At 31.0% G+C, this 15,000-nt stretch overlaps 1 protein-coding gene across 11 annotated transcripts in view; it reads left to right on the top strand.

Moving 5' to 3' along the window:
• The window catches only part of LOC145243643 (phosphatidylinositol 3,4,5-trisphosphate 5-phosphatase 2A-like), a 399,304-nt gene that overhangs the window by 230,049 nt on the left and 154,255 nt on the right, over nucleotides 1-15,000 (top strand). For all 11 annotated transcript variants that reach the window (XM_080106681.1, XM_080106678.1, XM_080106675.1 and 8 more), the window contains one exon: nucleotides 13,475-13,615. In XM_080106681.1, coding sequence (XP_079962807.1) covers nucleotides 13,475-13,615 — 141 coding nt within the window. The remainder of the gene's footprint in view (nucleotides 1-13,474; nucleotides 13,616-15,000) is intronic.

Here is a 15,000-nt window from a genome sequence, read left to right as displayed (position 1 = left end):
ATACAGGAATCTAAACAAGTAAGTTGAGTTGCTAGGTTGGCAGGCTTCATCATAAAAATGTTATATAGTCCCAGTTGGTTTTAAGTATGAACGTGTATCTTGTCTCCCCCCCCCCCCCAAAAAAAAAACACGCAAATCCTGGTAAAAGACGAGATAGGCAATATCACGTTCTGTAAGATTCGCATCTCGATTGAAACTTTTGCATTTGGCGCACATCCAGCTTTTGGTGGAAATGAGTATTGTGCATGTGCAGTAATGCACTAAACACCTGTGCATTAATGCGCTAGCCTCGAGGTGCCTGTTTTCACTGACCAAATCACAACTCGTTACTTTGCACATGGTCGCATGAACAGATAATGCAAAATAGTTCTTTCATCATGAAACTCTTGAAAATTTCTTTAAAATTGTTTCTTTGATTTTTTTTTTTTGTGGATATTATTTTTTTTTATTCATTTGGGGGCATATTCATTTTTTGGTGAAAAATAGTGTTGGAGCGATTAATTGCAATCAGGAAACTGAAAAAATCAGACCTTTTGGGGGTTATCACAATAAAAAAAAATTGTACCTATTTTCTGATGCAAAAGCGGCTATTTTTATTTTTTTTATTTATTTTTACTTGGGAGGCACTACTTATCAAAGACTATTTGAGAAGGATTTTTTTTAAAACTTAATTTTTCATGACTCTTACTAATGATGTTTAATACAGCACAATCACGTTAACACACCAGTTTTTGCCAGATCACCAAAGTTAAGCAACGTTAAGCCTGGCCATATTAGTGCTGGGACGATTAATTGGAATCGGGAATCGGAAAAAACGGAGGTTTTGGAGTATCGGAATCGATATCGGAATCAAAAAAATTTGAGCCTATTTTCCGATACCAGAACCAATTCCTCAAATTATCTTTTTTATTTGCTTTTGTTTTTATAAAACGTCTTCCACTGCTTATAGTAATAATAAATATTTATTGATTTAAAATTCCAGTAAGACTAAAATCTCTAGATCACCCCCTCACAAGTGTGTTATGTTTGAGAAAATACATACACATTTAAGATGTGTTTCTACAGTATCGGAACAAAATAATAATTTTTATAGTAAAATATTTAGAGATTTATAAAGAATCAGAACTGGTAATTGTATCAGAATCGGGAATTTCGTACAGAATAGGTAATAATATTGAAATCGTCCCAACACTAATATATATATATAATTATTTACTATAATAATTATTAAATACCTACAGACACTAGTGTTTCATCCTTTCGGGAATCATCAGTGCACAGTGTCACGATTAACACCAGTCGATAGATTTGAACCCAGCAACAGAAGCCATCTCTGGCTTCATTAACAAGGACCTAATCCAGTCAGCTACCGTTAACCGTGGGAAATTCTGTTGAATTTAAACAGTTATTTTTTCAATGCTTTTTTACATCTGCCAGAGCGATCTAATCATTATATGATGATATGCACATATGAGCTAAATTGACCAACTTTATTTCAACTGTAAAGTGTGCAACAATAAGAAACGAGTTTCTTAAAGGAGCTGACATAATTATTTACTATAATAATTATTAAATACCTACACACACTAGTGTTTCATCCTTTCGGGAATCATCAGCGTAGGGTGTCACGATTAACACCCGTCAATAGATTCGTCGAACCTGGCGACAGAAGCCATCTCTGGCTTCATTAACAAGGACCTAATCCATTCAGCTATCATTAACCATATATATATATATATATATATATATATATAATTATTATTTTAAATATTTTAAAAATATTTATTTAAATAATTTTATGTGCATAAAAGTAAGTTATCCATAGACATGCATGTTTCTAAGTATCACTTGTTTAGCCATACTGATTACAAGTGATACTTAGAAAGATGTGTGTCTATGGATAACTTTTATGCACATAAAAATATTTTTAAATATTTAAAAATAATATATTAATAATTACAAATAATACCTTCCAAATGAGGGGGGGGGCAACTAGAATGTAAACAAAGGGCAGATAACTTCTCTCTTAAAAATCCCTCAGGGAGCAAAATGAAAAAATATTACAGAATCACTAATAAAAGAATAAATAAATCAACAATCCTATATATATATATATATATATATATATATATATATATATATATATATATATATATATATATATATGACAAAAAGGTCTATATTCCCAATTCCAACATGTTGTTCATTTTACCGTTTATTCCTCTTAGCATGTTAAAATTTTCAATTCTTGGCAGCACCTGTTTCATAGCACAGAATCATTTATGTAATTATTATTTCAATTTTTTAATCTATTCTGCCCTTACTCATAAGAAGAATAGGAACTCATCAATTTTAAAAGAAAATAAAAGGAATGTAGGCATGATTACAAAATCCGAAAAATCGGAAGAGAAGTTGCAATTGTGTTTTGTTTTAGTTAGGCCAAAGATTCTGCACTATGAAATAAGTACTGTCAAGAATTGAACATTTTAACATGCTGAAAGAAATAAACATCTTGAAATTTGGAATGTAGGCTTTTTGTCATTTATTTGTATTTATGGTCTGTAGTTATATTGAGCTTCATAAATTAAACAAATGATATAAATAAAAGATAAAATATAGTTGAATAAGCATATATTTCCCATAAACGCACACACGCGCACACACACACACACCCACATATATAGATGCTATCATTTCCAAACCAGATGTATTTAAGTCGCGCTCATAATTTTTTATTAATTTTTTTATGAAGTTTGTCTCACACATGTCTCATTGAATAGCAGAAACCCACTAAACAACTCCTCAGAGACAAATGTATCTTTTTTAAAAAATGGAATATATACATTTCATTTTACTTTGCGTAAATAAGTTCTTGGAAATCAAAGGATCCCTTACTAGGAATAGATCAAGTGAATAACATTAAAATTTCCCTCACAAATTGACCAATTAACTTTATTTTTTATCTTGGTCTTACCGGATTCCATGACCAGAATTCATCTTCTCTGGTGGAGTACCCATCTAAGTTCTGTTTCTTTAGGTAACATTAGTAGGAGAAAGGGGCACCATTCCTTGTATGAACTGTGTATAGCTGTATTTAGGGAATCTGTTTTGGGCTTTAAAAACAATGTTATTTTGAGTATTTGGTCATGGTTTACTTATTAGGTGAATTATCATCATGCCAGGTTGTTTTGACATACTTTTGTATTGAGAGACCGAAGACACCCAGGAATAGTGGCTATAATAAGATAATTATAAAGATAATTAAAACTTTCCCCAACTTCTCCTTTATATGCGTGTGTTGTTAACCCTACCAGATTGAGTTTCTGATATACCGGTAATTTCCGAAAATGCTACATACCGAGTTACCACTAAACCAGCATTTTTCCCACCACGTGTTTTTGTGTTGTTAGGGACTAAAAATAGCTACCCAATCGCTGCTTAGCCTCGATTTAGCGCAAGCCTAACGTTCTGCAAATGGCTTCCATTGTTTTGGTGGAATTGTGAGTTGTTTTGTGGACTAAAGTAGCCATGAAACGAGCTAGTGACGAACCAAGCACTTCGACAGGTAAAAGAATGTAATGAAGTTTCACGGTGCAATAAGTGTTGGATAAAGTGGCAAATTCTGATTCAGACGAAGGCGAATTTGATCAGGAGTTTGTTTCTGAATCAAGTAACGCTAGTGATGATGAGTATATCGATGAAGGAGAAAGTGATGATGATTCTGATGATGCAAGTGCATCAAGGAGGGCTCCCTGTTAGGCAGACTGGCACATGAAGGCTGAATACTAGCGGTAAATGAAAAGCAAAAAATTACTAATGAATTTTAATTTTTTTAACAAGTTTACCCAGGAGGTTAGGCACAGGGGCAAATTAGGTTCAGTAGCTCAGGTTTGGTATAATATAATACAAAATGTGAATAAGAGTTTGAATTGTGCAAACTTTTATAAAAAAACAATTTCAAATTTTGTACCAGTAAAATACTTTGACAAACACGCATATTAACCTATTCAAGCATGACCTACATAAATAGAAGGCCAATCCACTAAAGTTGCGTAACCTGTTGATGTTGCTACAGTGTTCACGGTTAGTTATTTTCTGTTTAAATTCTCAAAGAAATTGTAGAGGAAGTAGTTAATCTTAAAATGCACCCACTTTAAAATAATCCTCATAATAGTTGTCTATCGCCTAACCTTAGCCAGGTTGCATGACTTCAATGGAACGGCCTTCTATTTATGTAGGCCACTCTTAAGTAGGTTAATATGTGTGTTTAACAACTTTTTTGATTATTCTACGTTTAAATTGTTGCTTTATCTTTAATTTTTTCCTCCTCCTAAAACAGAATCTCCTTGGAACTGCTGTCCATCTTAACTCATTCACTTGTCCACCTCTTTTGCCAAACTAATACTGTTGACCATCTAATTTCTTCCTGCCTTTTTCGACATTTTTGTTTTTCCTATTCATTTCTTTCATCTTTAAATAACGATGAGTTTACTGCATTTTATGCATGTGTGCATTGTATCAGCATTCGTCTTGTTGGCGTTGTGGGGATGAACACGCCTGTTTGTGGTTTGTTTTTTTGTGAAACAAGATTTTAAAGAAATAATTTTGTTTTTTCCTGTTTTAATATTTTGGTCTATATTCTTTTTATTTTTTTGTAAAAAAAAATATTTTTTATAAATGTAAAAAAAAAGTTTCAGTTGTGAACCATCTGACTTTATTTTATTGTTTTTTTTATTTTTAACTCTTAGCTTTTTTATCTCTTAGTTTTTTATTTAACTCTTAGTTTTTTTTATTTAACTCTTAGCTTTTTTTTATTGACCTCTTAGCTTTTTTTATTGACCTCTTAGCTTTTTTTTTAATTTATTTCTTAGTTTTTTTTATTTACCGCTTAACTTTGTTTTATTTACCGCTTAACTTTGTTTTATTTAACTCTTAGCTTTTTTTATTTAACTCTTAGTTCTTTTGGTTGTTTTTTTTTTTTTTTTTTTTTTGACAACTAAAAAATTCTTGGATTTTAGACAACTGGCATACTAGTCTGTTGATTATGTATGACACGCCAGACTGTTAGACATGTATGGTGAATATGGCAATTGACCATGTATGGGATACTAGACTCTTGGCCATTAATAGCATGCCAGGCAATTAAGCAAGTTATTGTGTGTCAGATTATTCTGAGATATGGGAAAAAGTTATTAAATAACTCAAACTAAAACAGAATCAACAATAAAAATAAGTAAATTTTCCAAGGAAAATATTTTTAAGATACAAATAAATCTACATGCTTTTTTTTCTTTTTAAACATTGATTTTTTTTTTTTTTTTTTTTTTTTTTTTTTTTGTACTTATATAGAAAATGGACCATGCTATCGTCAGAATTTTCTGGGCAGTTTGCGTAAAATGCTGACAGGTGTTGTATGCTGAGCCATTAAAAATTGGATCAGGCAACAATTGGCGAAAGCGATAAAATTTTGCTGAAAATTCAATCAAAATTAAATTCAATAAATTTGGGACAACTGGTTAAAGTCAACAGAAATTTAGTAGGGTTAGCACAGATGCTGCATTCTCCGGAAGCAAATATAGATTTTTGCCAGAAAGGTGAAGCAAATATTTGCCTAATGCTAAATAAAAAAAAAAAAATTTTTTTAAATCATCACCCAGCGTTTGCATGAAAAAAAATATCACAAAACCTTCATTCGACACCTTTCCGCAATTTACATAAACTGCCAAGAAAATTCCAACGATAGTACGATCCTTATTCTGCATAAGTACACATTTGGGTTTTTCCACGTCTTTTTTTTTGTTTTTTTTTTTCATCAAAGAAAATGATAATATATACTTCTACAGAAAAATTGTAGAAATTATCCAACAATGTTCTTTATAAATAATGACTGGAAAATGTTTCTTCAAACTTAATATGATATCATTATTGGTTTTACAAGTTTGTAAAATATATATGTTATTTTATTTACCTCCTCTTTAGATCAGAGACAAGGTCAAGTGTTTCTGTGGAACGAACTGGATTTGAACTTGGCACACCCAGGTTTTCAGTCTGTCGAAGGATTAAACTAAAAAATTGAGCAACAAAATTTCTCATAAAACATTTTTTTCACAGACGTAACAATATATAACGCTAAAAGATTTAAATTGCAATTCAGTGTAAAAATATGCTGTTAAGCTTAATTTTCTTTAATAATTCAATCTCTAAATTGATACTTGCTGTTTTTTTTAAATGCCAGAATAACTGTGGATTATCTTGGAGTTTGACTCAAGTCATTTTATTACTGACAATGCATGCATCTCTCTCTCTCTCTCTCTCTCTCTCTCTCTCTCTCTCTCTCTCTCTCTCTTCTTTGCTTGCAGAATATTTTTTCAAATGCTTGTTTCTTTCACCTGATTTATGATTTGTGTTAAGGAGATATGAACTTTTCAATTTTTCCACCTTTTATTCTGTTAATGTAGTTTTTTAGATTTCGTTTGAAAAAACATTTTCCAGTCATTACTTATAAAATGTATAAACTATAAACATTGTTTAATGTGTATATAAAAGAAAATTTAAGTTTATAGAAGGCAATACAATGCAGAAGTATAACAAAGAGACACAAACTGAGCAAATTAAGATATGATGGGGAATAAGCTTTCAGATTTCACCTTTATTTATAACTCTGTGTGTGTGTGTGTGTGTGTGTGTGTGTGTGTGTGTGTGTGTGTGTGTGTGTGCGCGCATATATGCACACAAATATATATATATATATATATATATATGTATATATATATATAATGATTTGGAATTCATTCCATTTGCGCTTTTTTCCAAGGAACTCTGCATTTTGGATCATTTTGGACCATTTGGAATTTACCCATTGGATTGAAATTTTAAATTCGACCTTTTTGGATTTTACCATTTTTGGATTACCCTTCACCGGACTATCCATTCATGTGAAATCTTTTTATCATCTTTCTTTTGCCTCCTGTTCCCCTTACCTCACCCTTTTTTTAACCAAGTAAGATCTGTGACTTGCTTGTAGTTTCATTAAATACTTTTATATGCAAAATCCGATCCTGCATTTTGCTAATTCCTGCCCTCTGATGAGAAGGAGAGTATTTCTTCAAAACTCCGCGGATTAAGGACTATCCACTTATCTTGTGTTTCCTTTTTTAAAATTAAATATGTTTTTAACTCTTTTTCAAGATGTCTTTTAACATGTTTTATTAATCATTTGTTCATATATATATATATATATATATATATATTTAATTTTCTAAAAGAAATTAGATCTGGAATCTAAAGAGGAAAGTTTATTTTAATGTGTCAATACTTTAAAATAATCTTGCTCATAATACTGTGGATATATAATAAGCTCAATAGGTATACTTCTCCTAGAGCTATATTAATATTGATTATAAAGATTAATAATTATAAATTATGAATCAGTTTCAACAGAAAAAACAAACAAAATATTCGAATATTCATCTCCTCTTCAGGACTATCCACCTAACTTACTACAAATACTTCAGGGAAATGAATGCTCCTGCCTATCATAGTTTCAGGTCGTCCTTGGGCAAGGTGTAGCATCTGTTAGCCTCCCTCTGATATTCTAGAGGGTTACTATATATATTTTATAATTTTATAGAGGGAATTTGACCTGGAGTCTAAAGAGTAAAGTTTATTTAAATGTGTCAATACTTTGAAATAATCTTGCTCATAATACTGTGGATATATAATAAGCTCAATAGGTATATTTCTCCTAGAGCTATATTGATATTGATTATAAAGATTAATAATTATAAATTATGAATCAGTTTAAGCAGGAACAAGAAACAAAGTCACTTAAGTGTACGATCGTTTCGGAAACGATATTCATTTCATTTACAATTGACAATAATTATTAAGAATAATTGTATTTGAATATTCATCTCCTCATCACCACAAAAGAGGGGGGGGGGGTTAAAACACCAAAATAAAACTAGCATTTTGTTGTAAGTTTGGTGGATGGTCCTGAAAATATTTAAAGCATAAGAAAGAAGTTGTAAATTTTATGTTGATGATGAAGATAGAAAATTTGGAGAAAAAAAACTTAGGATAAAATTAAAATCAGAATAATGAGATGAATTGGATCACAGATTAATGAATCTTACAAAATATTTGTGGGAGGTAATATTTTTTTATATAAGACAATCGCAGCCAAATAAGAATTGCTCAATATACAAGATAGAGCAAAATAAAATTTGTAGTTTTTTATATTTAAATTTCATTCAGAAAAATATTTTTCGAAACAAATATGTATTATTTGAACAAAGAATACAATATTCAAAGTAATTTCCTTACTCCATGGATTTTCGATGTAGGCTCATCTCCTCAGAGGAAAGTCATTAGAAAAATATTAAATTTGGTTTGATATAATTTTGCTATTCATCACATCTGAATTAAATTTAAATATAAAAACTGTATATATATATATATATATATATATATATATATATATACTGTGTGTGCAAAATCAAGACTTCAAGACAAGGTGTTGATGGCAACGAAAAGTGTATTTCATTTTATGTTACAATTGTTTCAATGTCCAGTTCGACAATTTCAAGCACTATATCATTTGAAAATGTTCTCGCATGTTTTTCCCGTTAGGGATACCCCCCCTTTTTTTCTTTCTATTCAAAAAATGCTACATTGCCAAAAGTGAGCTTATTCATAAAGTCTGAAGAAATGCTGGTTTTTGAAAATTTACAAACGATATAATGCTTCAAATTGTCGAACTGGACATTGAAACAATTGTAACGTAAAATGAGATACACTTTTTGTTGCCATCAACATCTTGTCTTGAAGTCTTGATTTTGCACACACAGTATATTAATGCTCAATTATGAAATGTGATAATTTTGTAGCTTAATCCTTAAGTCAACCTTTTTTGGCTTAAAACCTATTGGTATATGAAAATTTACTGAGTTACACGAACTCAGTATATTACATATAAGTCTCTCTCTCTCTCTCTCTCTCTCTCTCTCTCTCTCTCTCTCTCTATATATATATATATATATATATATATATATATATATATATATATATATATATATAAAATGGGATTTTCCGTAACCAGAACAAAGGTAGATGTTTCTCGCATGCCTTTCTAGCTAGGGATTTCCCCTTCCTTCCTTCTCTTCAAAAAATGCTCCATTGCCAAAAGTGTGCTTATTCATAAAGTCTGAAGAAATGCTGGTTTTGAAAATTTTCAAACGACATAATGCTTGAAATTGTCGAACTGGACATGGAAACAATTGTAACGTAAATTGAAATACACTTTGTCACCAACACCTTGTTTTGAAGTCTTGTTTTTGCTTACACAGTGTATATATATATATATATATATATATATATATATATATATATATATATATATATATATATATATATGGTGGGTTCCTTTAGTCTTGACAGACTATGGATACCCACTGTAAAGGTGCCTGCATATGGAATTTTTGTGGCAAGATTTGCGCAATATCCAACCATACCTCTCCTGTGTTGACATTGTTAAATACCAATAGCAAATAAATGTTTAGGACGACTGGAAACAATTCCAAGATTATGGACCCTCTCGTTGATTTCAACGTATGAGTTCCACAACAACAACTAAGTTACTCAAAACTTATATACATCTAATCATTTACTATAATAATTATTAAAATTATGATAATTATTAAATACCTACAGACACTAGTGTTTCATCCTTTCGGGAAACATCAGTGCAGAGTGACACAATTAACACCAGTCAATAGATTCGAACCCGGCAACAGAAGCCATCTCTGACTTCATTAGCAAAGACCTAATCCATTCGGCCACCGTTAACCTTGAGAAATACTGTTGGAATTTAAACATTTATTTTTAAATGTTTTTAACGTCTATCAGAGTGATCTAATCATTATATGATGATCTGCGCATAAGAGCTAAATTGACCAACTTTTTATTTCAACTGAAAGGTGCTCAACGTGTTTCGTAAAGGAGCCGACATAATTATTTACAATAATAATTATTAAATACCTACAGACACTAGTGTTTCATCCGTTCGGGAATCATCAGTGCAAGGTGTCACGATTAACACTGATCGATAGGTTTGAACCTGGCAACAGAAGTTATCTCTTACTCCATTAGCAAGGACTTAATCCATTCGGCCACCGTTAAATGCGGATTTTACATGTTTTGTGTTCTTACTCGTGTCAGGTGGAGTATCCATGTTATATTTCTGGAAATATTCCTCTGTCAGACGTGTTCGATTTTCAGACAAGCAGGAAATTGGAAAATAATTTGTTTTAAATGTATAAATTATTTAAACTTAGCAATATAGGATGTGTGTTGACATGCAATATTATTTATTTTATTTTTAATATTTAATCTTGTTTATTATTATTATTTTTTTGTATTTATAATTAATCCTCATTGTTTTTATGTTTTTTTAAAATTTATTTTCTGCGATCTTATTAAAATGGTTAGAGCTTAAATTTTACCTATTAAAGGAAGACAACTTTCTCGGCGATTAAAGGGATTGAAGGGATAAACCTCTATTATATAAACTTGAATTTATTTTATTTATCAGCAATTGATAATCATATTTCCATATGTTGGATGCTGTTTTCTCCATCTTTACGATGTGCAGTTCACTCTTACTAATGTGCATGCGTTTGTTAATTAAAAAAATAAATCTCCAAAATTAACAGTTCCTCAAAATATACAAGAAACTTCATAATTTTCCTCCATCTCTCCTGAAGACAAGCCCAGTTTAATAATTTTGTAATATTACCCAAATATATTTAATAACTTGAACGAATAACATACAAATATGAAAGGTTTAATTACTATAAGAAAACTGGCTTGTAATGTATACGGGAAACATTCCATCTGCACTTGTACTTAGTTGTACTGATCGAGGCTAGCATCATCATCATTTATAAGCTAGTTTAAATAATGCATTGTATAAAAAAGAGGTGTTAGTATTTTCTCTGCAACAAATAACATTTATTTATATAAGTCATATTTGGACGACGCAATTAACATAGTATTGTTTTTACCTATGCTGAACAATGGCTCACTTTCACGGTCTATAATATAAAGGGCATTTGTCTGTGTGAATGTTCGTTTGTATGTCCAACTAAAAGAAAAAAATATAAAACAGACATCTGTAAAGTTTTATTTTTACTCAGCATTGCCCTGGATGTATAACATCTAAAATTTAGAAAAAATTATTCATTATTTGAGGGTCAACTGGATCAGGTTTCATCAGAGGAGCAGTTTTGTCAGTGTTATGTATTAATTTGGAAATAAAATGCAAACGAATTCCACAAAGAATTTATTATATAAAGGAGGTGTGTGTGTGTGTGTCCAACTAGAGAGGAATGGGCTGAGTAAAGGAGAAACAGGTTTGGGGAGAAGGAAGGGAAAATGGGAGGAGGAAAAAAGAGAAAGGAAGAGAGAGGTAGTTAGAAATTTTAATAGAAAATGGGTTATACTTCTGCTAATCTGTTTTTAAAAGGTCTGGGTGTATGTGTGCTTGTATCTCCAGTTAGGAGTAAAAAAAAAACTACAAAACAGACACCCACAAAGTTGCTAAATTCTTGCTCAGCTAATTTAATGTATGTGTCATTTTTATCAATGAATTACTTCCTCATGCCGACTCATTCCTCATGGAATCTATAAAAATTTATTTATAAAGAGAAGTTGTCGGTGTGTATGTCTGGAGGAGAAGCGAAAAAGGGGAAGTAAAAAAGAAAGAAGTTTTAATAGAAATATGGGAAATATTTTAGTATAGACAACAAAATGAAACATATAACAAATAAATGTTACTAAAAGGCAAGATAGGTTACTTTTCTACCTACGTGAATAAGTTGTTTTTTGTGTGTTTTAACTTATTTTAAAGCGTTTACTTGATTTGAAACACAAGTAGTGCCAAATCTTCGGTTAGAACAAGAAAAAAATGGTTGACATTAGACAGTCATCTGAAGAATTTCGATAATCTCTCAAAAATCGAAAATTAACTAAAATACTGGTAGAACATTACATTTTTGCACGATTAGTGACATTTATTTCATGTGTTTCCATCAGTATTTTGTGTAATTGTAGGTTTTAAGCTATTATCGAGACACCCCAGATAAACATCTAATGTCATACATTTTTTGGGGGGTTCTAACTTAAGACTTGGCACTACTTGGTTTTCAAATGAAATAAGCATTTTAAAATAAGTTTATGCGCTATCCAGATATGTAGAAAAGTAACTTACCTGCCTTTGGTAACATTTATTTTTTTTTTTTTATTTTTTTTTTTTTAACATTCTTTCGTTTTGTTATACTGCAAAATGCCCAAAATATATTACTTTTGCACCAGACAACATTGGGTAACCCTGCTAGTCTTACATAAATGATGTATATTAGATTAACATATCTTTTCTACATCAGGTGCGGGTTGCATGTTTAGTCATGGTGAACTTCTTCCAGAAAGTTCCATTACCATGACAACTTAGCCCTTTATTTAATCTATGGGTTAGATTGTTCTTATTCTGTCAGACATAACTGGGGTGGAGATGTTAATTATGTTATTGTTTGTTATAATCACCTGTAGTAAGGATTGAACCTTCAACCTCTTGACGATATTGCACGCTTTTATAGGCACCAGTTGTTGATGGCCCTATTCGTGTTTCCTTTATTTTTACACAAAGGTGTATTGTGTTGCGTTGTGACGAGGATCGATAACACAACTACGGTTCACATCTATTTAAGTAGAGTAAAACTGGTTGGAATAAGTTGAAGATGCAAGTTAGAATGCAAACACATAACAGTTTAATTTTCAGCTCACTTATCAGTTGTTGCTACCTGACATGGACTTCTATTATTGTACCTAACAGAATAAATCTATTTGATATTTGTCATGTTTTTTTTTAATTGTTTTACAACACAATGATCGCCAAGAAAATAGTAAATCCATTTTTTATTTGATCCAACAAGCGGGACTTCTTTGGATTCCATATTTATAAAAAATATATATATATATATATATATAACAATATAACATATTATCCATTCTTTTTTATGATTCTGAAAATCTTTAATTTGAAATTTTACAATTACTTTGCTCTCTCTCTCTCTCTCTCTCTCTCTCTCTCTCTCTCTCTCTCTCTCTCTCTCTCTGTAGGAAGTTAATTTGTAACAAATGCAGCAATATGATTATTCAATGAAAAATAAGTGTTGATCATAAAGTTCCTCTTATTACAGGATATGATATGTAATCAATGAAATACATTGGAATTCTTTTTTCATTACTGAAAAATTCTGTACATCACTGGCCAGGCAGAATCAGATATCAGTTTGACAGATACAATGCTATTTGGGACTAATATTGGGAATCCAACTAACTTTTCTTTGTATATTAAAAGAAATACTTGATAACAAAACAGATTGATGCTGAAACTGTTATATTATTTATTTTTCAGAACTGAAGGCGAATTTATGAGTATATTGAAGCAGTACATTGACGAGGGTCAAGATGAGGATCTCATATCTATAAAAGCTGGTAATACTAAATTACCGGGCCTTCAGAAGCTGTTATGGACTGTAGCTAAGCCCCTAGTCAGGTAAGTACGTGACTAGTGTTTTGGTTTTTCTTTATTTCGCATGTTTCATGTTTGTTCAAATTTCAAGCTGATATGGTTTATACAATTTTTGAGTTCAAAGTGTTTGGCTTGTTGATTGGCCATTTACAATAGGTAAAAAGTGTGGCACAAGGATAAAAAGCCCTTTATGAAGAGCGCTTGAGCTCCCCACATGTAAAAAGCCTTCTACTTATATTTTCTTGTCCTTGGAGAGGAGACACGTGAAATCAAGTCTGTGCTGTTTTCATCTCAAAATGTTAGTGCACATCCAACTCGGAGATTGACAGATGTTTATAAAATCTCAGCAAAAGATACACAGGTGCAAAAGGTCAAAGTTAACTGACACCAGGATCTGAAAAACAAAACAATTCAGTTTCTTTGTTTTAATATATATCTCTCTCTCTCTCTCTCTCTCTCTCTCTCTCTCTCTCTCTCTCTCTCTCTCTCTCTCTCTCTCTCTCTCTCTCTTTTCTTTCTTTTTTTTTTTTTTTTGCTTTTAAAATGGTAATTTAGTTGAAACTGGTACTCTGAAGGTAAGAGGTCACATGCCTCAACTCTCCTAGTCTCTTTGTTTTAATGTCCCACCCTCTCTCTCTCTCTCTCTCTCTCTCTCTCTCTCTCTCTCTCTCTCTCTCTCTTTGTTTTTTGCTTTTCAAATGGTAATTCAGTTGAAACTAGGACCCTGAAGGCAAGGAGTCACATACCTCAACTTTCCCAGTTAGGAACTGTCACAGACAGCCACAAAAAGTTAGAATCTTGAATTTGTCAAGAACAGGTCTTGAATTTGAAGACAAATTGATTTTACCATTCTTATTTTGCTTTCATTCATTCTATGCACATTCTACTTTTTATCTACTGAACCACTTCCCTATCTTCTTTTATTATATTTTTTCTTTTTTTTTTTTTTTCGTTTTTGAATTTTCTTTCTTTTATTTTCTGTTTTTCTTTATTTTTTTATTGGTTTTTGTTGAGTTTTATTTTCTGTGTTTAAAAAAAAAATTATTTACATTTGATTTTGTTAAAAACATTTACTTTTTTTTTTTTTTTTTTTTTTTTTAATCAGTCACAAGAAACAAACATAGATCCCGGAAAATGCACAACTCTAGTTAGATATTTATATCTCCTTATACTAAATGTGGATTAATCAACGTTTGTTTCCCTAAGTTTTTGTTTTTGTTTTTTTTTTTCCTATGTATACTTTAATAACACATAATACATGTTAAAAAATTGCTCAGTTCAAGGACTGGGTCATCTTTGAAAAGAAAAATTGTTTTAACTAGCAAAGTTACAACCTTAACCTTATTGTTTCACCTTGACCTTGAAAAATAGTATGCACCATCCCTAGGTTGGAGACCATCATCATGTCA

This window comes from Euprymna scolopes, chromosome 22 (assembly GCF_053919585.1).
Source record: "Euprymna scolopes isolate OS-2025 chromosome 22, ASM5391958v1, whole genome shotgun sequence".
Classification (NCBI taxonomy): domain Eukaryota; kingdom Metazoa; phylum Mollusca; class Cephalopoda; order Sepiida; family Sepiolidae; genus Euprymna; species Euprymna scolopes.
Note: the sequence above shows the minus strand (reverse complement) of the source record. Positions and strands in the feature narration are given on the sequence as shown.